The sequence below is a fragment of the Lontra canadensis genome, unplaced genomic scaffold (assembly GCF_010015895.1).
Source record: "Lontra canadensis isolate GAN:19392208 unplaced genomic scaffold, GSC_riverotter_1.0 scaffold9, whole genome shotgun sequence".
Classification (NCBI taxonomy): domain Eukaryota; kingdom Metazoa; phylum Chordata; class Mammalia; order Carnivora; family Mustelidae; genus Lontra; species Lontra canadensis.
In genome coordinates, this window is record NW_022631003.1 from 33,040,712 (window position 1) to 33,063,775 (window position 23,064).

Consider the following 23,064-nt stretch of genomic DNA (forward strand, 5'->3'; position numbering starts at 1 on the left):
CTCGATTAAAAATACAAAGTTTTCCTGAACTGTTCATCTGTTCTTGATAAGAAAATGTTTAAAAAGTTGTTTTCCTCTTTTCTTTGTCCAGAAAACCCAGTTTCTATATTTTGCCTTTATTAGGTCTTTAATAATCCCTAATCCTATTTCGGCATGTGCTTTAAAACTTTCTAAGGTTTTGGGGTGCCTGGGTGGCTCAGTCGGTTGGTTGTGTCTGTCTTTGGCTCAGGTCATGGTGTTAAAGAATTTTGTTTCCTTTAGTGCCCATGGTTCTTGGTCACAGCACTTTGAACAATGAAGGGGTAGAGCAGATGAAGAGTGGTAGGCAGCAAAGCAAAGTTTACTGATGATACATTAGCCACCAGGGAATTTCAAATCAAAACCACATTGAGATACCACCTCACACCAGTTAGAATGGCCAAAATTAACAAGGCAAGAAACAAATGTTGGAGAGGATGTTCAGAAAGGGGAACCCTCTTACACTGTTGGTGGGAATGCAACTTGGTGCAGCCAAGTTTGGAGAACAGTGTGGAAATTCCTCAAAAAATTAAAAATAGAGCTGCCCCATGGCCCGGCAATTGCACTACTGGTTATTTGTCCCAAAGATACCGATGTAGAGAAAAAAGGGCCATATGTACGCCAATGTTCACAGCAGCAATGGCCACTATCGCCAAACTGTGTTAAGAGCCGAGATGCCCTGCAACAGACGAATGGACACAGATGTGGTCCATATATGCAATGGAATATTACTCAGCCATCCGAAATGATGAATACCCAATTTTTACACCAACATAGCTGGGACTGGAGGAGATGATGCTGAGTGAAATAAGTCAAGCAGAGAAAGTCAATGATCATATGGTTTCGCTTACTTATGGAGCATAAGGAATAACATGGAGGACATTAGGAGAAGGAAAGGAGATGAACCATGAGAGACTGTGGACTCTGAGAAACAAACTGAGGGTTTTAGAGGGGAGGGGGGTAGGTGGATGGGTGAGCCCGGTGATGGGTATTAAGGAGGGCACGGATTGCCTAGAGCCCTGGGTGTTATATGCAAACAATGAATCTTGCAACACTACATCAAAAACGAATGATGTATTGTATGGTAACTAACATAACACAATGAAAAAAAATTTTTTTGTTGATTTATATAAAAGCTTACTGATGATAGACATTGAGGAGGGCACAAGATGTAATGAGCACTGTGTATTGTATAAGACTGATGAATCACTGACCTCTACCTCAGAAACCAATAATACATTATATGCTAATTGAATTTAAATTAAAAAAAAAAAGGAATTTACCAAAAAAAAAAAAAAAAGTGAAAAAAGTGAAGTTTATTGAGTTGAAGTACAAAGCTCCTAAAGAAGGAGGAGACCTGAGAGGGGTGCTGATTTTCTATTAAATCCAGGGGTTTTATGGGCTCTTTGCCATGGCCTGCTTTAATCTGATTAATCCCCATGTGCCTGTCACCCAATCAGGTTTTTGTCTACGTGGGAATGGGTGGAGGGCTCCTTTCCAGGGTGGTGTAAGATCCCCTTAAGGGTGGTTTCCTCTTGGTGGTGGAGGGGGGCTTGTCTCTGCCTGCCTTTCTTCAGATTGGCCTTCATTCCTGGAATTGAGCTAGGCCTCGGGCTCCCTGTTCAGTAGGGAGTTGGCTTCCCCTCTCCCACTGCCTCCCCCATGTGCATGCCTGCCCATGAATGCATGTTCTCTCTCTCAAACAAGTAAATAAAATCTTAAAAAAAAAAAAAAAAAAAAAAAGCTTTCTAAAGTTTTAACAAACTTCCCCAAGATTTAAATTATAAATGAAGTCTTGTTGACTAATTAGGCTTGTTTATTTGGTATGTTGCCTTCCGGTATAAGGTCATCATCACTCAATATTTTGATTATTAAAGTGTTATGTGTCATCGAAATACCTGAATTTCCTTGTCAATTGTATCATAATGACCTCAGATACAAAGTCCATTTCTGAGTTCATTTATAATTGTTCTTACTCCTTGCAAAATCTCATCTTCAAGGAGATGACTGAAAGGAATTTTAGGATAAATACAGGGATTCAATATCTTTAAGATCATAAAACTAAAATGCATAAGAATTTCCAGAATTAAAAGCTACATTCAAAAAGAATGAGAATTAGTAACATGGGACTAAACAAACTAAAAAGATTATTATAGTTTTGTGACTCTTGCTTGAAACATTGCTGGATCTTTAATGTTCGCTCTTCCAGATTAAGGAAAATTTCTCTTAAGATATCTATGACTTGGGGCGCGTGGGTGGCTCAGTGGGTTAAAGCCTTTGCCTTCGGCGCAGGTGGTGATCTCAGGGTCCTGGGATCGAGCCCCGCATCGGGCTCTCTGTTCAGCAGGGAGCCTGCTTCCCTTCCTCTCTCTGTGCCTGCCTCTCTGCCTACTTGTGATCTCTGTCTGTGAGATAAAATCTTTAAGAAAAAAAAAGATATCTATGATTTGTAGAAATATGATAAATTATTCCTTTGTGAACAAATTCAAGCATTTAATTTTTCTCTCTACCTGAACCCTCTGAAATTTAAAAAGTCTCAGTAAGTATTCTTTCTTCCATGGCAATCATAGTCATTTACATAAGTTCAATCAATAATAATCTGTTCTCCCTGTAACAGGACACCCTTGTAAACATTGGTTATTTTACCAAGGCTTTGACTGAAATGTCATATTTGGGAGAGACATGAATAGATTCAGATATGACCAGACAGCTTTAGGGAACTAAGTTGACTTTATGAAACATGGAGCCATAAATCCCCTTAGAAATGTCGGCCTGATCCCTTGCCTACAGAGCTCCCAGCAGCCTCACCAGGTGAGCAAAGAATGTCACTTCCTGGCAGGTGTAGGAACATCAGGATATACTGGGGACTTTGTGAAGAATTCCCCCAAACCTACAGGTATTGCAGGCCTGTCTGAATGCAAGTACTTGGCTTGGTTTCTGGCCTAGAGACTCTACTAGAAGTTCAATCTAGATTCCTTATAAAAGTTCCAGCAAAGCAGACTTACTTACTTACTTTTCTTTCTTTCTTTCTTTTTTGCAAAGCAGACTTTAAAAGAGCTACAGGGCTGGGGCACCTGGGTGGCTCAGTTAAGCCTCTGCCTTCAGCTAAGTCATGATCCCAGTTTCAATAGATCAGGAGTCTGTTTCTTCCTCTGCCCCTCCCCCTGCTCATGTTCTCCCTTTCTCTCTTTGTCTCTCTCAAATAAATAAATAAAATAAGATAAAAGCAAATCTATATGGCCAATTGCTATTCTTGTTCAGCTTATGAAGTAGGCCAGGTTTGTTTAAACTGGACTTGTTTTGCAAGCAAATCAGTCCTGATTTGGTTATCTCTGATTAAACCTGAGTAAATTTATGTTTCAATAATCCACCTTTGTGGATGTTAAATTCCAGTTCTGATTGTCTTTAAATGTTTGTTGTTAAATGTTGCCTAAACTAGACAACTTGAAGTCAGCTTCAAAAAATTGCCCAAAAACTCTGTATAGACAGTTTTTGTGCCTATTGCTTTATGGGCATGCAAGAGGATCCCTCAGCCTCCTTCAAGGACCCTTCCACTTATTTATGTGAAACAATTCAAGATCTCCAGTTCTTAATAAGGGCATGTAATCCCCTTATTAGGTAATCCATATGATAAATTTAACCATTTTATGGACTATAATCTAGGTCACCTAGGCCTTTAAATGTACTATCTTCACACCTGAAATTATTAATTTAACTCTAGGGATGTCCTTGACTCTTACTTGTTGGTCCAACTGATCCACAGGATCAGGTAATATGTTTTCAAATGTTTTCCTTTGAAAACATATTATCTTCCAAAAAAGGCCACAAGTTCTCCCCATTTCACTAACTTAAATGACCAATCAGAGAGGCAAAATAAACTTTTCCATCCAATTAGCTGTTAGCTCCCTACTAGATGCTGGTGAATAGAGACTTGTCCTACCTGCCTCCTGATTACAACAATGTCATCCTCATGTCTGAAGGAGGAACCATAGCTTTTGCCTCCACCATCCAAGGAATTCCAGGCACGACAACAGGTTTACAATTGAAATAACTGAAACAGTTTGCATTTTCTTAGTCAAGCCTTAAATGATACATCACAGACATTAGATGCACTCAACGCAGAATTAAGTCAAGCCAGAGTGGGGCTTCTCCAGAACTGGGCCGCTATTGACTATCTACTATTGCTACATCATTTGGGGTGTGAGAAGGTTCCTCCCATGTGTTGTTTTAACATTACAGGTAACTCCTACAACGTGTCCCATTTCATAGAGGACATCTGTGATCAAGTGAGTAAGATACGGATGCCCATTGGTCTGTTTAACCGACTTGGTGATTGGGGATCCTTATCTAAGGGATGTGATCATAATTTTGAACCTACTACTTATTTTATGCACATCCTTTTGCATGTGGTGATGTATGTACCATTTGCTGTCCATCACGACCCCTAGAGCCATACTGCAGGCCCCTGGACCCATAAATAGATTCTAACTGCCACACAGCCGGCAGCCTCATTCAGTGGGAAGCAGCCAGAGTGGTCATCCCATTCTCTAAAGGCAGTTAGGGTTACTACTGCAGAGGGGAGGAATGAGTAAGGGACAGGCCGGGCTAGGCAGAGAGAGATAGGTGGGGGCTACGTGCTCAGGCTTACAGAAATCCCAGAAATGCTGAGGTCTAATGAAACCAGAAGTAAGGGAACATAACCAGACCACCTGGTTTGTCTTAAATATCAGAGACAAGATATTTGAAGGAGAAGTAATCGTGGTGATATCTTGGTGGTAACAAGAAGATTTAAGTTCCTTGGTCAGATTTCTATAAAAGACTGACCATAAAAGCCCTCTGTGGCAACCCACTGGAGACCTCTCTCCCTCTAGAGAGCTTTCTTTCTGTTCTCACCTTCTCTTAATAAATGTCTTCACCCTTTTGTTTCTGTGAGATTCATTCTTCGGTTCTGCCAGACAAGAACTCTCTAACCCTGTAACAATATCAAAAGTATCCTTAGGAAGTCATTGACAGGCATGCTCTAGAATTTACATATTAGTCCACTCAGGTCTATTGCCCTATCACGCTCTTTTCCCTTACCATGTGTTATTTTCTTATAAAATTTACTACTTACTACTTGATTTTAAAAAATAACATTTTTACGGAGATAGAATTCATGTACTATACAATTCATCTATTTAAAAGGTATTATACAGTGGTTTTAAGTATATTCACAGATTTGTGCAACCAGTACCACAATCTAATTTTAGAACATTTTAATCACCCCCAAAAGAAACTCTGTACCCATTAGCAATCACTCCTCATTACCCCCTTTCCCTAGATTGGCAGCGACCATCTGTTTTCTGTCTCTGTGCATCTTTGTATTCTAGACATTTCAGAAGAATGGAACCATACAATATGTGGTCATTTGTGACTGTCTTATTTCATTTCATGTAATGTTTTCAAGGTTAATGCATGTATGTCGGCATGTATCAGTAATTCATTTCTTTTATTGCTAAATAATATTTCATTGTATAAATCTATTCATGAGTGCATGGACATTTTGCTACCTGAATAAATATTTATTTTGTTTCCCACAGTAAAATATGAATTTAATGTGCCTAAGAACATTTTTTTTACCACTTACTTTACGCCTAGAATCTTGCCCAGCATTGGAAATGCAAGGAGATCAATACATTCGTTGAATGATTTAATCATTCATTCGCCTAACCAACATTTGCATAGCGCCGCCCCCCCATTTGTGTTCAACATTGGGATCTGTGTTCAAGAATCTCATAATCTCATGAAGTATCACCTGTGCAAACAAATACTTAAAAGAAAATGGATTTTAATAAAGGGTATGAACAAAGCACAGTGTGTAGACAAAAGGTTCAGTTTTGCTTGAGAGACTCAGCAAGGACTCCCTAGCAAAGACAGAAGGTTGCCAGAGTGAGCCATCAACCAGGGCGGTATTTAGTCAACGTCGGGGAGCCTAACCTAGAAAAGTAGTAGTGCTGGAACTCTCGTGCAGTGGGGAGGCATCCTACAGAGGATGAACTGGGCCCGCAGGCAACGTTCAAATCAGAAATAATTGTATACACTCAAAGGATTCAGGATTCTTTTTCCAGATCCAGAAGAAACTGGCAAAAATGGCATCTGAGGATAGGCTGTATAAGTGAAACAGTGGGAGAAAGGAAGACTGGAAAAATTTAAAAACCTGACACATGTTCTTTCCATTGGAAAGCAGGTTTAAAATGTTCTGGCTTTTGATGATGGGAATCCACTGTACAATGCCGAGCAGCACGTGCGGGAAAGTTACTCCGGAGGCAGCGGGAAGCGAGGCGGGCAGGCCGCCGGCTAAGAAGGGAGTGGCAGTCAGGATCGCTTCCTCGCTCTCCTCGGCATCCCGACACTCGCCCGCAGTAACCGAGGGGTAACATGTGCAGACGTGTCGGAAACGCGGGCACCCCCGGAGCAGGCGGCGAGGGAGGCTGGAGCGGGCGCTGGGTCTGCCTCTCGGCGCTGGGAGAGACTCTGCCGTCCGGGGGCGGTCTGGGGGAAACACAGCCTCCTCACTCTTCCTGCTGATGCAATCTGCGAGAGAGCCCGCGATCTCGGCGGCGGGAGGGCGCGGCTGCAGTCCCGCCCGCCACGTGTCGCCGCCGCCACCCCGCGCTGCCCGGGGCATCCATTCCCGCCGCCGCCGCCGCGCGCTCCAGCCGCCCGCGCACCCCGCCCGCGCCTGGGACGCAGCCGGCTCGCCCTCGGCGCGGTCGCAGCGGTCCCCACGGCCCACGGAACCATGAAGGTAACTGCTTCCGATTGGGGCTGTGTTTTACAAAAACGCGTGTATGCACTGAGCCCGCGAGTCCGCAGAGACACACAGTCGGCAGAAAGGGGACGGAAGACCACCGTGGTGTGTTTCCGCGCAAACGGTTTCCGTACCTTCTTTGTCTGTCCTCGCGGGTCGGGACCTTCCATTCCTTCCTTTTCAAACGTGCTCACGGGATGTGCCTCCTCAGGCTTTTTCACCGCGGCAGGGGTGAGCGGAGACGAAAGGCGGCTCGCAGCTCCCTCCCCTACCTGTTTCGAAGTTTGGAAAGGAAGAGGAAGCTTCTTTGATGGGCAAGATGCACAGGAGGTGGGGGTTCGGGGGACGTGGTCTTGGGGTGTTTGTGGCGGCAAAGAGGGGTTTCCTGGTGGGTGTATGTGATAAAGGAGGGAGGTGCAGAGCCAGGGAATGAGGGTGGGACAAGAGAAGGAAAGCTGCCTCATCGCTATTAAAAGCAGAAGCCTCGTCTTTTGCTTGTGGAAATATAAGCTTCTACGAGCTACAAATCATATTAGCCTAAGGTCATTCTTTTATTAAACTGAGTGAGCCGCCCTAATGGTTTTCATTCTTATGCTAATCAAGGGTAATTAGCCTAGCTGCCTATTCTGATGGTTTGGGTGTAGGAAAAATGCCGGTGTCTTCCTGTTCCTACACCTTGGAAAACTGCAATGACGTTAAAAACTGAAGAGCAGCTTTTTTTTTTTTTTTTTTTTTTTTTTTAAAGGAAAGTAAAGGATGAGCTGGGAGCCCTGCCATCTAACTATCTTGGGAGGGGCCGCCTGGGAGGCTCAGGTCCCGATCCCCGGATCCTGGGATGGAGGACCGTGTGGGGCTCCCAGCTCACCGGGGAGCCTGCTTCTCCCTTTGCCCTCACCCCGCTAGTGCTCTCTCTCTCTCTCAAATAAATGAATAAAAATGTCTTGGGAGGAAGAGATATGCAACCTGAACTTTTAGGAGAAATAAACCCACGTTTCCAGGTTTTGAAGGAGAAAGATTGTAGTAACGGTTCTCAACTGCACTTTCCCATCCATCCCCATCCACAACTCCACTTACAAGAAATATGTAAATGGTGCCTCTCACCAAACAAAAATTTCTGCTAAGATTAATGGGGAACTGAGTGGAAACACTGTTTTTGTGTTGAAATGAGATCATGCAAATGTGCTGTGGTGAAAAATTTAGCAGCCTTTCCTTCCATAGTCAGATATTTTACTTCTGCCCTGCTCATTCCTGTGTAATTTCAAATGAAAAATACACTCTGGTCACATATAGGGTAGTGAGTAAAAGGAGAAAATTATGAGAATAAACAATCTTGCTTTTCCAGGTTTCCCTGTGCTATGTGGAGTTGTAGTTGATTATGCATTTTTGTAAATTCATGCTTGCCTTAATGTGAGTCCAAAAACCCCTATCCCTTTTACAAGGTACTTTTTTTTTTTTTAAACAAGGTACTTTTAACACAGGAAGTAGAAGATATCTTCAAGTAGTCTCATACCTCTTTTCTGATATTTCACTGAGATTGGGAATGAAAAAATTGTTTTCTAGGCATGATCTAAGAAGTACATGAGGTTCCTTTAAGTTCGTTGTTGTTATGACAAACACTTTTCTACTTTCCTTTCACCTATTATTATTTTTTTAGATGTTATTTGCACTTGGCACCAGAATAGGCTCTGTCCTTCGCACATTTTCCAGACATGGCTCCCTTCCCTGGGAGCATATATTTTAAGATGGACACCTAAAGCATGGACCACTGAATAAGAAAATTAGCATATACATTGAATAGAATGTGTATAAGAATAGTAAGTACATGTTATGATTGACTAAATTAATGTGGAGATTGAAAAGAGCCATATCTCTGAAGGGATAGAGATAAGAAAAGTCATTGTCAAGGATGTATAGTTAAGTGAAGGAAGTGAGAGGGCTTGACAGGCAACGAGGGTAAAGAAGGCTGTTTGTGTGTGTGCAGAGGGCAGGACCTGGGGCCTGGCAGGGAGAGGGGTTTACTTTTCAGACACAGGATGTGGCCCCTTCAGGCAAGGCTCAGGGATGCATGGCTAGTGCAGGAGGCATGACAAAGGGCATTGGTAGAAACTGGTGCTGAGAAAAAAGGAAAAAGGGAGGGCAAAAAAAAGACAAGAATTTAATTTGAACTTATATTTCATTTAGTGAGTTTCCATAATAGACCATTTCATTTGATTTTAGAACTGCAGAGAGAAAGGAAAGAAAGAAAAATTTCCATTGGTATGCAAGAATTTCTCTTGCTCATTGAACCCTGAGAAGGTCTAATGATTTGAAATGGGTTTAAAACCTTATGAAAGAAAGTTGAAAATAGTCATTTGATAATTATAGAGATTTATGCTAAGAATAAAAAACAAGTTGTGGTTTTCTTCAGTAGTTGTGTTGTAAGGGCCTGTTTAGCCAGAGCAGCTCCATCCTGACCCTGCCCACCCCCCCCACCCCCACTTCTTTCAGGGAACTTAAAAACAAGTCCTGGAAACCAGTCCCAGGTAACAAAGCCCAAACACAAGGGTGGGTCAGGCCAGGTGGAGGTATCCAATCGGTGGGGGCGCATACTGTCTCCCTAGCTACCACGGAGTATGGGCCCCGCTCTTTGGGTGCCCTTTGGGCGCCAATTCTGACCAAGGTGATAGTCTAGTTTAAATATCTACTATAGGGTAAATTGTAATTCAATTGGTCACTTATGTGTGACCTAGCAGGACTGTGCAGCTTTCTCTGTGTTACAGTCTCATTGGTCACCTGTGCATGGCCAGGCCCAACCACATGGCCTTTGCCCTTAAAAGCTAGTCTGTAAAGAAGAGAGAGGTCGCCTCTTTGCAAGAGATGGCCCGGGCCAGTCAGTTTGATTCTGGATGCTTGGCGCGAAATAAAGCTTTGCTTGACCTTCGCTTTGTATCAGTCTCGCTCCTTTGACCATGGACCCAACAGTGTATTTTCCCATTGTTTTCATAAGTTTAGATTTTATCCCTTATTTCAGGTCAAAACTTTGAGTTCTGTAGGGGATGAAAAGTAACTTTCCCTCTACCCTTCTAGGATCTTGGCTGAGACCCCCTTGTAATAAAACACAGATTAACAGGAGAAAAACAAACAAACGTTTAATAACATGTGTACCTTCTATATACATCTAGGAAAAGTAACTTCCCAAAATGGCCCAAGCTATCATCTTAAATATCATCTTCAGCTAAAGACAAAGGAAAGACGTTGGAGGTGTGGTGAGAGGGGGAGCCAGGCTGGGAAGTTTTTAGGCAAAGCCGAGTAAGTAAGGAATGGTTGCAGATTTAAATCAGTACCTTCTCCATTGATGTGTTTTGACATTGAGTTATCCTTCTCTTCAGAGAAGACATACCCTGTACAGGGGTGGGAGTCTCCCTGAAAAATGGAGGTTTCCCTTACAAATGTAGATTTCCCTCAAATTCCACTTTGTTTTCAGAGATTGCCCTGTGTCTGACACCTCTCAAAAATAACCAGTCCAAAATAATTATTATGCCAAAGAGGCATATTTTTGGCATGGCATATTCTACTCCCCTTAAGCTTCTTATTTCTAATATTAAGATACAAACCAGTAAAGTGAAGAGTTCGATAGTAGTGTTATTAACCTGAGAAGCCTGGGCTTGGGAGTAACAGTTTCTGTGCATCAGTGAAAACTTGTTTCTAAACTGCCCATCTTTAGTGTTTGGGTTGTATCTTTTGAGGTTTCATGTTGTCTGCTTCTTCAAATGACCTCTTCTCAGTGGGTGTAGGAAGATGGAAATTAAGAGCTTTCTTTTTCTCCCTTTAGGCATGGCAACCACAATTCCTATAAATGACAGGTGCCACCCTAGGGAAACCCAGTGGAATGTTCATCCTTCTGCCTAAGCGGATTTGGTTATCATATGACGGAGAGACTCTAGGAACTTCTATGATAGACATTATTATCTGAGGCATCATCTACTTTCTGTATAGTACTATAATTCTTGCTGAGCACAGGAGGAAACTGTCTGGTCTGCTCACTTTCCATTTGTAAATGTGGGCAGTCTGTGTGTAACTTTATTCCCTCAACAGCTGTCCAAATGCTTTAAACACTGATGGGCTTTCCGAGCCTCTGTAGCCCATTTGGTGATGCATGTCTGTGTCCTTTCCGCTAATGCCTCTGACATTGCATTTTGCTTAAATCAACTGAGATATAAATGTGATATAAATGTGCAACTCAGGTTTTGTAAGTGTTTCAAAATTAAGCATTTGGGATGCTCTGATTTACAAATATGACTTTGCAAATATTTGCAAACATTTTAATCCTAAAATCTAGTCAGGTTCACCCCAGCAATGGTGAATGCAGAGCCAAAAGCAGAATCTATAACATCAGATTCAAGTGCCAATTGGACCTAGGCTTCTGATTAGTCCTCTCAAATCCACAAGCTGAAGAATATTATCTCTAGAAATTGAGCATTTTTATTTTATTTTAATTTAAGATTTTATTTATTTATTTGACAGACAGAGATTACAAGTAGGCAGAGAGGCAGATAGAGAGGAGGAAGCAGGCTCCCTACTGAGCAGAGAGGCCAAGGGGTGGGGGTGGGGGCTCCATCCCAGGACCCTGGGATCATGATCTGAGCGGAAGGCAGAGGCTTTAACCCACTGAGCCACCCAGGCACCCTGAGCATTTTTATTTTAAAGATAACTTAGAAATCAGATCACCATATTAATACAGGATAGCTCATCACATAAATGTTTTTCTCTTGTCATACTGGCTGTGCTTTTTTTGTGAGAGAAGCTATTTTGCAAAAACACTTCTTGTGTTTGGTGATTACTGGGAGAGAGAAAAATCTTAAGAAGATATTCATGCTCCCAAAAAATACAGGAAAAAAGTCAAAGAGAAAGAAAAGGGAAGAAAAGTAAAAAAAAAAAAAAAAAAAAAAAAAAAAAAATAGAGGAAATTTTAGTACCACAAGCAATAATCTAGGGAAGTTGTACTGGAAAACACATGATTCTTTGTCATTGAAAAATTGTCAAATACTTATGAAATCCAGCTAGTTCCCTTGACAGTTGTCATGTCGTTCATCTAAAAAGAACCAGTTTATTAGATCTTTATTTTGATAGGTAGATCTGAATATTTGATCAACTGCATTTATAGTCTATCCTAATCCAAGAAATGCTTTTACTATTTTAACTATAGATGGTTATTTGTCTTAGGAAGCACTAAGAAGCCTAGGTTGTAATTAGAACATTCAAATCTGTCTGACTCCTTGTAAGTCTAGACAGAAGGAGCACCTGTTGGGATGTTCTAGGCCAAACATGCCCCAGATATCTCTTGCATGACCAAAAAGCTCTCCACACAGTTTGGGCATGAGGACAAGGATGGATTTGCACAGGGTGATGGCTGAGCAGCTGTTAGCATTCACCACCATTACAGTAAAGGATGATTTTGCCTAGTACATTTTATTGTAGCTGATTCAGATTCACAGTTTTATTGTTTTGATTTTAGCACTAGATATTAATTCAGGATCTGAAATCACAGTAAATGTTAATTTGAACTTCGAAGATAAAAAATAGAGTTAAAATGGAGCTATAGAATTTATGGTGGAAGCATAATGCATTCCTCTGGGATTCCATGGTTTTCAACGCTGTGAATGTTACGTCTACTTGCGAGTTTAGTGCTGGCGTTTATAGAAGAAATGCATCAACTCTTGAAGAAGGACTTCTTTGCTTAAGTAAGATATGATGCTTAATATTTCTAGGTGCCATATAAATTACATAACATTGAGTTGTAACCTCAGAACATTTGTGTTTTGCATTGCAACTATTATTAACCTCATTTTACAGACAAGAAAAATAAAGATCAGAATACTAGAATCGCTTAAGATCACAAAGAGCAGGGGTGCCTGGGTGGCTCCTGCCTTTGGCTCAGGTGGTGATTCTGAGTCCTGGGATTGAGTCCCCTGTCAGGCGTCTGGCTCTATGGGGAGTCTGCTTCTCCCTCTGACCTTTTCTCCTCTCATGCTCTCTCTCTTTCAAATAAATAAATAAAATCTTTTAAAAAAAATCACAAATAGCAGAGCATAATAGAAACTAGATATTTTGAGTCCCATTCCAACATGCTCTCCACTTTCCCAGTGCTTCTAGGATCTCTTGGGTCTGATACCATGTTGGAAATCTTATGAAAAGTATAAACAATCTCTCCAGCAAAACATACAAATGCACATAGGCATACAATTTTGCATCTCGGTTATTTGTTATTGAACCAGGACAGTGGAGTCCATATAGCATGGGAAACTGAAGGAAAATACTGAAATGATCTAGTTATTTAGAGCACTAGAGACCTATTGGCTCTTGCCTCCGTAGTCAGCTGAAGTATGAGTATATATACGTGTGTGTGTGTGTTTGTGTGTATGCATTTATATATATAAACACCTTTGAATATTGAAAAACCCCAAATAATCATCTGCCTATAGCTCAAACAGAAAGGCAGTTTCCTTGTTTTTTAGCAGCATGAGAGTTATCAGTTTCTTATGTTTTATTTCATAAAGATCTAAGGTGTATAGTGTAGGAAAGGAATACAAATTTTTTCCAATGCCCTCTTAGATTCTGTACCTGAGGGCATGCAAATTAGACTAACAAAAGACAGATTAACAAGAGAAGAACAAGTTTATGAGCTCCTGTAGCATACATGCACTTGAGAGAAATTCAGTGATGAGTAACTCAAAAGGGTGGTTAGGACTTGCACTTATACAGCATCTTAATGAAGAATGATAAACTTGTAGAAAAGTAACAAGGATAGGGGCATAGGTTTTAGGCTTCCAAGTGCATCAAACTGGGGGCAGGTGAATACCTTGGGGGAATCCAAGGAAGTAAGGATTGTTTGTGCAGGTCCATCTCACTGCTGACTTTCTGTCTTAATGCTGTAAAATTTTTCTCAGAAGTATCTGCTTTTAGTCAGAGAAGGGAAGCTCCAGGAAGGCTTTTTTTCTGCATCTCTTGGATCTCAATTGCTGTTAGTTCAAGGTAATCCTTATGTCAAAGGGGCATATTTTGATCTCATAGTATTCATAGAATAGAAATTGATTTATAGAATCTGCATCCTAATAGCTTTGGTCTCAATCTAGTTTTGAAGTGTGTGCATGGTTGTTTGGTTAAACAGGGTTAATACATAATTTTTTAGTAGAGTTTAATAGTTTTGGGTGCCTTGTTTTCCTATTTCTTAGATAGAATTCCCTACCTGTTAGTGCCTGTCAAAGGGGCAGGCCTACAAATCCATGTTCCTACCAGGTGACCCCACCTCAGCCACAGCTGATGTAAGAAGGGTGTATATTTGACCCAGTGTCAACCATCTCTTACTTCTTATTCTCTCGTCTCCCCACTCAATGATATCCTACCCTGTGGATTCTCTTTTCTCTGTATCTATATGTTTTCTCTTTCCCATTGCTAATGGATTGATTTATGCTCTTGTTGCTTCTTGCTTGAGTTATTTCTGACTTCTCAACTGGTCTCAAGCTAATTTTCCTACGGCACTATTTTAATTATGTGATTTGTTCTCTCAGAATACCTCTATGACTTGCCTATTGTCTACTGAATTTAGCTTCTAATCTGTTCTCCCATCACTTTTCCATCTGTGCACTCCTTTATTCATAATGGGGGATTTGCTGTAGCTCAGAATGAGCTGTTACATTTCCACATACTCCTTCCTAACCCCTTTCTCCCCATTTATGCCTCTCCCTGTCTGTCCCCTCCGGTGCGCCCCTCCCTATGTGGCTCACTCCCCAGGCACTTTTTGAGCACGGTGACTATTTTCATAGAAAAATGAACATGGATGAAAGGTGAAAAGGTAAGAGTAGGGCCACTTTTGAAGTTAGGATATCTCATATCATACAGAAACTGATCACACCCTGCAGTCTCTCTGCACTCACCCTTCCTCTCCTCTGGCCTAAATCTTGCCCCATTGTTGCTGCTTTACAGGTAGTAGCTGAGTTAAATCATCTATGACTTCTAAGCTTCATAGGTCAGATTAATTGTGCTTTTTACCTCTTCCTTTTCAAACAGCAGCTGCATCTTTCCATATCTGGATTTGTTTAGAGTCAAGCTTTAACCGACTCCCAAAAGATAAAGGTCTATAAACACATAGAGAACAGTATTTACGTGTTTTAATGCCTATTGCCAAACTCCTTTTTTACAGAATGTCAGTGGTGAAACTGTGTAGATTGCAAATAGACTGTAAGTGTAAACAGACTATAAATATTTCTGGGGAAATGAATAGCAGTATGAACTGAAGACCACAAAATTCTTAACAAATAAACCCAGCAATGCCACTCGGCTAAATCACTAGTTTTCATATTTCAGCAGTTGGTAATGGGAAACTCCCCTGTCCTATCCCAAGGAACTGACTTAGAATATAGAACAGAGTCCTGTGTCTGGGAATGTTAACCAATTCCTATACTGTTTAACATGTTCTTTTTTGTTGTTGCGAACAATGCAGTTCTTAAGCAATCTAATTAATGCATACACTGACAAACAAATCCAACAAAAGAGGCACTTAGAGGCAGTGTTCATTGAATACTGGAATTTTGAAAGAAAAAAATCTATTAGGTCATGTTCAGCATTTACTTCTGCCAAAGAAGGATTGTTCTTTCAAGTTTATTTTTCTAGCTTTCAATTCTATTCCACTTAAATACCTCGACAACCAAGACTTTTCAAATCTTCTGTGGATAGTTCTCCCGCCTAGTATATTCGCTGTGTAAAGTTTCCTGATAATTAACTTATTTTTTTTTCCTTTTGGTTATACACATCCACCATTTATGCTTGGCTCTGCTGACTCATTTGCCACGAGTCTTTAAGCTTTTTTAAAAAATATCATATAGCATTATGTATGCTTTCATTGCTTGGTTTTAAGATACAACGTCGTTTTTGTTTTTTTTTTTTTTAAAGATTTATGTATTTGAGAGAGAGAGAGAGAGAGTGCGAGCGAGCGCACCTGGTGGGGAGGGAGGGGCAGAGCCTGACGTTGGGCTTGATCTCATGACCCTGAGATCATGACCTGAGCCAAAACAGAGTTGGACGCTCAATTGACTAAGCCACCCAGATGCCCCATAAAGTCCAATGTTATTAACTAAACTGGCATTTCTTTTCAGTAACATTAGTTAGGAATGTCAGTCATTCCGTGAATATGTAGATAAAGGGCGTCAGTGAGTTTTATGTGTGTTAATAATTTCATGCCTCTTAACATTAACGTCATCAGTGTTGGTCAACCAGGCTCCTTCTTTCCTCTTGACCAATGTTCCAAGAACATTATTTACAGGAACCCATTAGTCTACCACTTTCTGTTAAAAGACAACATAGAAACTGGGATGGAGGGGTCATTTGCAACTGTATAAACTTAATTACATAAGATAATTTTTAGTATGAAATTATGAGTTATTATTAACCCACTTATTTTTTTAAATATCTGTTTAAAACATTATTTGTAGGGGCACCTGGGTGGCTCAGTCGGTTAAGCCTCTGTCTTCAGCTCAGGTCATGATCCCAGGGTCCTGGGATAAATAAAAAATAAATAAATAAAATAAGATATTATTTGTAATATTTAATATTTGAAATAATACAGCTTAGAGATCATTCTTTGTCTGTAGGATCACACAATTGGTATCTTAAATTCAAGTAAAATTTATTACATACCTTAACTAATATATAATGTTACATTTATTTCTTATTTATCTATTTAGTTGACAACAAATATGAACAAAAGCAAAAAAAAATTTTTTTTTTAAAGATTTTATGTATTTATTTGACAGAGAGAGAGGGATCACAAGTAGGCAGAGAGGCAGGCAGAGAGAGGGTGGGAAGCAGGCTCTCCGCTGAGCAGAGAGCCCGATGTGGGTCTCGATCCCAGGACCCTGAGATCATGACCCGAACCGAAGGCAGAGGATTTAACCCACTGAGCCACCCAGGCGCCCCAACAGCAAAAATTTTTTAAAAAAGTATTGATATCCTTTTCAACCCTATATTAGTTTAATTTAACTTAAATTATCTATTTAAATGATCTATTTAAGCTAAATTAAACTGTATAAACTGCTTTAGGATTGAAATATTTGGTTAATATGTTAATATATTTATATGATATGTTTTAGGACTTACATGATTCACTAGCTTAATTGAGAGCCTTAAGTAATTTTGGTATAACAAGGAAAATAAGAATTCTGTCTTCTCTACTGAGGAAAAATTTTCCAGTGAACACAGAGGAAAAACATGATTTTACTTTTAAAATAATTTGATGATCCATCCTTTGGGATAAATATAATCAAAATGTTTTACTAAAGGATGGATCATTAGATTATTTTAAAAGTAAGATGAGGGGCGCTGTGTGGCTCAGTTGGTTAAATGTTTGACTCTTGATTTCGACTTGGGCCATGATCTTGAGGTTGTGGGTCAAGCCTTGCATTGGGCTTCATGCTCAGTACAGAGTCTGCCCAAGATTCTCTCCCTCTCCCTCTACCCTTACCTTCCCCACTACATGCATGCTTCCTCCCTTTCTCTCTCAAAATAAATAAATAAATAAATAAATAAAAGTAAGATCATATTTTTCTTCTAAGTTTGCTGGAAAATTTATTTTATTTTATTTACATTCAGTTAATTAACATAGAGTATATTATTAGTTTCAGAGGTGGAGTTTAGTGATTCATCAGTTGCATATAACACCCAGTGCTCCTTACATCATGTGCCCACATGAAATAGATTTAATGATTCAACATCATTATTAATATTTAGTTTAATTGGAAATGCCTTGTATTTCCTTGTAAACATTGTGAAATGATGTATGAACAAGAGTATTTATTGCAGCAATGTTTGTAATAACTAAAGATTAGAACTCACCCACATATTGACCAGATGTAAAAAAGAATGAGGTAAAAAAAAAAAAAAATCAGTGGAGAGAAGAATAAGCAGGCTCTCTATATATACAAGAGGAAAATCTCCATGAGACTTTTCACTGTACATGTTTACGTATTTGATTTTTGACATGAGTTCATTATATTCAAAATAGAAATGAAAAAAAGAAATGGAAATGCCTTGTAGTGGACTTAACTTGACTCAAAAGCCATTCTCAAGAAAATCTGAAATTTTGGGAAATTCAGAAATACTGGGTAATTCAGCATAATTCAGTTAAGACCAAGGATATATATCTTAACAAAATTTCAAACTTGTATTTAATTTTAATTAACTGAAAATGCTTTATTGAGAAGGCAGGTTAAATACAGCATGCACACCCAATTTTACAGGACCTGTTATATCAAGAGTACACAAACTTTTTCAAACCTAAAATTTGTGTAATAGGGACAAGCAAACAGTGATTGATTTGAGTTTCATTTGATTAAATACTTACATAACTCTTATTAAGGCTATTAGGCTTTGTACTAGGTTAATGGGCAAATGGAGATAATTCAAGCATTATGTTTACTCTTGAGAAATAACTATGCAGGGAGAGAAATGTATAAAAACAAATGCAATAAAGAATAACGGTTGCCACAAAGAAGTCTGCAGAAGGTACAGACGTGCTTAACAGTGATGAGTCAGAGCAATCAGGGAAGGCTGTCCAATGGAGAGGAAGTTTGAGCAGAACCACGAAAGAAGGCTAGATGGACAAGGAAGGGAGCGCATCTCAGGCCAATACATGTTCCACTTGTATCCAACCCCAGCCTTCCAGAAGTGGATTCAACCACGATTGACTTACCATAGAAGAATGTGAGGAAACATATGTCCAGCCTCCTGCCAGACCACTGGTAAACACAGAGAGCCCTGAGGACATCCTCCAACACCCTCCAGGGAACAAACTGTTGGAACTCATAACATTGGCAACCTGGCCACTAATGACATGCGTCCTGTTACACCTTTTTCACAGTGCCCACATCCACCTTCACTCTTTCTTGGTGCTCTTTGTTTTCTGTCTTGACTCAAGCCTCACTGGACCCTCCCACCCAAATTTGTCCATAATACCCTTTGCAACTCAATATTAGTTGCAATCACCTTCCCTAAATATATCCTGCTCCTCCTGGCCTTAGGTAAGGTCACTTCCCTAACAACCTCTAGTGGATGTTGCTCAATTTCTCTACCTTCTGCTCTCAGAATTAGAGGGGTGCTGATCTCCTTTCCTGTGCCCAGTACTGTTTCCATGTCAGGCTCCTCCTGTAAAACCTCTCTCTGCTACTCACACCATCAGTCTGTGATACCCGATCTCTTCCCTGTAACTGTCACTGAAAGACGGCCTGGTCAATTTGCCCCCTTTGCTCACTGAAGATTTTAGCCTTGGTTCCTGCTTCTCTCTTACAACTACTTTAATTTCTCATCTCCTTGAACTTGCTACACTCCCCAGATGCCACCCACACCTATGGCCATACCCTGGACTTTTGAATCACACTAAATTACAAGTCCTGTGGGTTATTTTTGTCTAAGATATAGCTGACATTTTTACAAATCTCTCCATTTTAGCTGCCGTATGCCCAGTTCGAGCCACTGTCTTCTCTTCACTGAGTATGTTTCTCGCACACCTCCATCTCCCACCCCTAATCTGTTCTCCATAGAGTGGAGTAATGACATTGCTCATCTGCTTAGAAAAATTCCTGAGCCCCTACCTTATGTTTTGAATAAAACTCAAGGTTTCTGCTATGCTTTAGAAGTCCCGGAGGAATCTAGCTCCTCTCTCTTTGTAGCCTCACCTTGTTACCATTGTGGCCACCTCCTGTCATCCCCCCAAATTTCTCGTCGAGGCCTTTGCCCTTGCTGATGCCTCCACTCAGAAGGTTCTCCTCCTACTCCTCATCTAGCTAGCATCTTATCGCTCTGCCAGCCTCAGATTGAATGTTGCTACCTCAGAGAGACCCTCAGGACACCCTGTGATTCCCAGTCTTTCAGAGCACTAACTGCAATCTACAATTACTCATTGGCGTGATTATCTTTGTGGTTTTGGGACTGATGTCTGACTCTCCCTCTAGATCATACATTTCTTGAAAGAAGGGAACATATTGCTTTTTACTACCATTCAACTATATGTATTCTGCTTCCTGGCCCATTATACATGGTTGGTGAGTGTGGTAGGCTGCAGAATGGCCCCTCAAAGAGGTTCATGTCCAAATCCCCAGAAACTTCTCATTATAACAGGAGATATTGCGGATGTGATTAAGTTAGGGGTCTTGAGATGAGGAGGTTATCCTTAATTAGCTGGGTGGGCCCAATGTAATCACATTGGGTCTTTATAAGAGGGAACAGGATGGTCCTGGTCAGAGGGAGATATGGTAATAGAAGGAGAGGGGTGTGTGGGGTGGGGTGGGAAGGAGAGAGAGAGGGAGTTAGATTTGCATATGCTTCACTGCTTGCTTTGAGGATGGGGGAGGAAGGGGCCATGAACCAAGGAAAGGAAGTGGCTCCTATGGCTTCTCAAGGCTGGAAAAAGCCAGGAAATAGATTCTCACCCGACATCTTCCAGAAGGAATGCAGCCCTGCTAACACCTTGACCTAGAACTTGTGACCTCTGAAACTGTAAGATTATAAATTTCTGTTCATTTAAGCCACAAAATTTGCAATAATTTGTTACAGCAACAATAGGAAATTTATACAGATTTTGGTACCTGGAAGTGGGGTGCTGCTATAAACAAGGATCTAAAGATGTGGATGAGGTTTTGAATTGACCATTGGGCACAGAACAGAAGAACTTTGAGGAGCATCATGGGGAAAAAAAAAGCCTAGATTGCCTTGAAATGGGTTGCTGGTAAAAACATGGAAATTAAAAGTACTGCTGCTAAGGACGTGGAAGGAAGTGAGGGACATAGTAGAGAAAATGCAGAGGATCTTACAGAATATCTAAAAAGTCATGGACTATTGGCAGAAACATGGGTATTAAAGCATTGCTGATGAGGGTTCAGAAAAGAAAACCTTGAGGAACATGTTCATGGAAACCAGAGGACAGGGGATCCTTGTTATATCGTGGAAGAAAGCTTAATGGAATCATGTATTACAGTTATGTGGAAAAAAGAACTTGTATGTGATGAAGTTGGATATGTAGTTGAGATTTTCCAAACAAAATATTGACTTTTCTTCTTTTTTAAGATTTTATTTCTTTGAGAGAGTGAGCACGTGCGCACATGAGCAGGGGGAGGGGCAGAGGAAGAAGCAGGCTCCCCACTGAGCAGGGAGCCCAATGCAGGCCTCTATGCTGGCACTCCAGGATCATGACCTGACCCAAAGGCAGACACTTAACTGATGAAGCCATTCAGGTCCCCCCAAATACTGGCTTTTAAACAAAATATTTACCTCCTTGCTACCTTAGATACTGTAAAGCATTTATTGAACAAATAATTGAAGAGTGCCCACCATATAAGCATTAGGCACTGCTGAAGGTCTTGAAGCCATGCAGATGAAGGGTTGGCAAAGTCACTGCCCTCGTGGCCCTTGCAGGGTAAGTCATGTGCAGTGGGAGTTATAGACTGGGGCCACACTGCCCGTGTGGCTTGGCTTTGCTCTTGAATGACCTCTGTCGGGTTATTTATGCCTCAGGTTCTCCATTTAAAAAATGGTGGTAATAATAGTACCTACCTCATAGAGAGGCTGTGAGGATTATATAAAATAACAAGTGTAAGTGCCGGATCCAAAATGAGTTTTACTTAAATATCACACTGTACCCTCATAGAGTACCCAATACTTGAGTTAGTGGTGTCACAGGAAGAAAATAGGATGAAATTATGTTAAAGTGACAGAGTGGAGGGGAAGCTGGGACTAATTCCTACTGGATGGTCAGGGGAATATTCCCAGAGAAGGTGAACTCTGAGCCAAGAACTGAGTACCACACACACACACACACACAAACTATAGGGCGATCTTGAGGTAGAGTGTCCCATAGAGGGAGTAACAAATGACACTTCCTGGGTTCTTAGACTTCTCTATTAGTTTGATATTAGACCTCCATGACAGATCCTCTAATTTTTTTAAAGTTTTATTTATTTATTTGTGAGAAAGAGAGAGATAAATCCCAAGCAGGGGAGGAGGGGCAGAGGGAGAGGGAGTCTTAAGCAGACTCCTAGCTGAGCACAGAGCCTAATGTGGGGCTTGATCTCACCACCCTAAGATCATGACCTGAGCTGAAACCAGGAGTCAGATGCTTAACTGACTGCACCATGGAGGCCCCAGTACTGACAGGTACCTCCCCATTCCAAACAAACATGTTGGGTATATGCAAAGAATCTTCTAAACATTAGCAAAACCAATTCTGCAATCTTTAGCTCCTTACTTGCCTCTAATTTATATTTAAAAGAAGTTTGGGGGTGTCTGTGTGGCTCAGTCGTTAGGTAGCTGCCTTAGGCTCTGGTCAGGATCCCAGGGTCCTGGGATCAAGCCCCACATTGGCCTCCCTGCTCAGTAGGAAGACTGCTTCTCCCGCTACCACTCCCCCTGCTTGTGTTCCTTCTCTTGCTGTCTCTCTCTCTGTGATAAAGAAATAAAATCTTTAAAAAATAATAAAATAAAAAGTCTGGAGAGGAGTGCCTGGGTGGCCCAGTCGGGTAAGTGTCTGCCTTCCCTTCAAGTCATGATCCCAGAGGTCCTGGGATCCAGCCCCGAATCAGGCTTCCTGCTCAGCAGGGAGTCATCTTCTCCCTCTGCCTCTGCTTGCTGTCCTCTCTCTCTCTCTCCCCCCACCCCCAGTCTCTTTCTCTCTCTCCCAAATAAATAAAACCTTTAAAAAGGGGGGGGGAAAGAAGTCTGGAGGTAGAGCAGGCAAAGAAGAAGAGTATTAGCTGGGGAAAAAAAACAAAAACAAAAAAACCTGTTACCCAAGCAAATGTGCTTGCCATTTCCCCTTCTCTAACCCAGAGGAGGGAGGGGTGGTTTTTCCATCTCTCCAACACAATACTCTCCAAACACTTTGTGAGGAGATTCGTAGGTTCCTTTGCCTTAAGGGTATGGAGTGGAGCCTGGAGACTCTTGAGAGCAAGGGATTTGTGTTCCCTGGTCTATTGGTGTCGAGGGAAATACCAGCCTCTGACTCTCCCCTGGGACAGTTCAGGCTGGCTGATGCTGCCTATGACAGAGAGTCAAGTAAGGATTTGCCATGGGGTGCCTGGGTGGCTCAGAGGGTTAAACCTCTGCCTTCAGCTCAGGTCATGATCCCAGGGTCCTGGGATCGAGCCCCACATCGGGCTCTCTGCTCAGTGGGGAGCCTGCTTCCCCCTCTCTTTCTGCCTGCTTCTCTGCCTGCTTGTGATCTCTGTCAAATAAAT

The 23,064-nt window shown here is 41.2% G+C and overlaps 1 protein-coding gene and 1 pseudogene across 2 annotated transcripts in view; one reads left to right on the forward strand and one right to left on the reverse strand.

Annotated features, from left to right (window-relative positions):
* Positions 1 to 6,153: 6,153 nt before the first annotated feature.
* Positions 6,154 to 23,064, reverse strand: part of LOC116866315 — a 33,761-nt pseudogene continuing 16,850 nt past the window's right edge.
* BCAT1 (branched chain amino acid transaminase 1) overlaps positions 6,531 to 23,064 on the forward strand; it is a 103,498-nt gene continuing 86,964 nt past the window's right edge. For both annotated transcript variants that reach the window (XM_032855256.1, XM_032855258.1), the window contains exon 1: positions 6,531 to 6,805. In XM_032855256.1, coding sequence (XP_032711147.1) covers positions 6,800 to 6,805 — 6 coding nt within the window. In that variant the 5' untranslated portion in view covers positions 6,531 to 6,799. The remainder of the gene's footprint in view (positions 6,806 to 23,064) is intronic.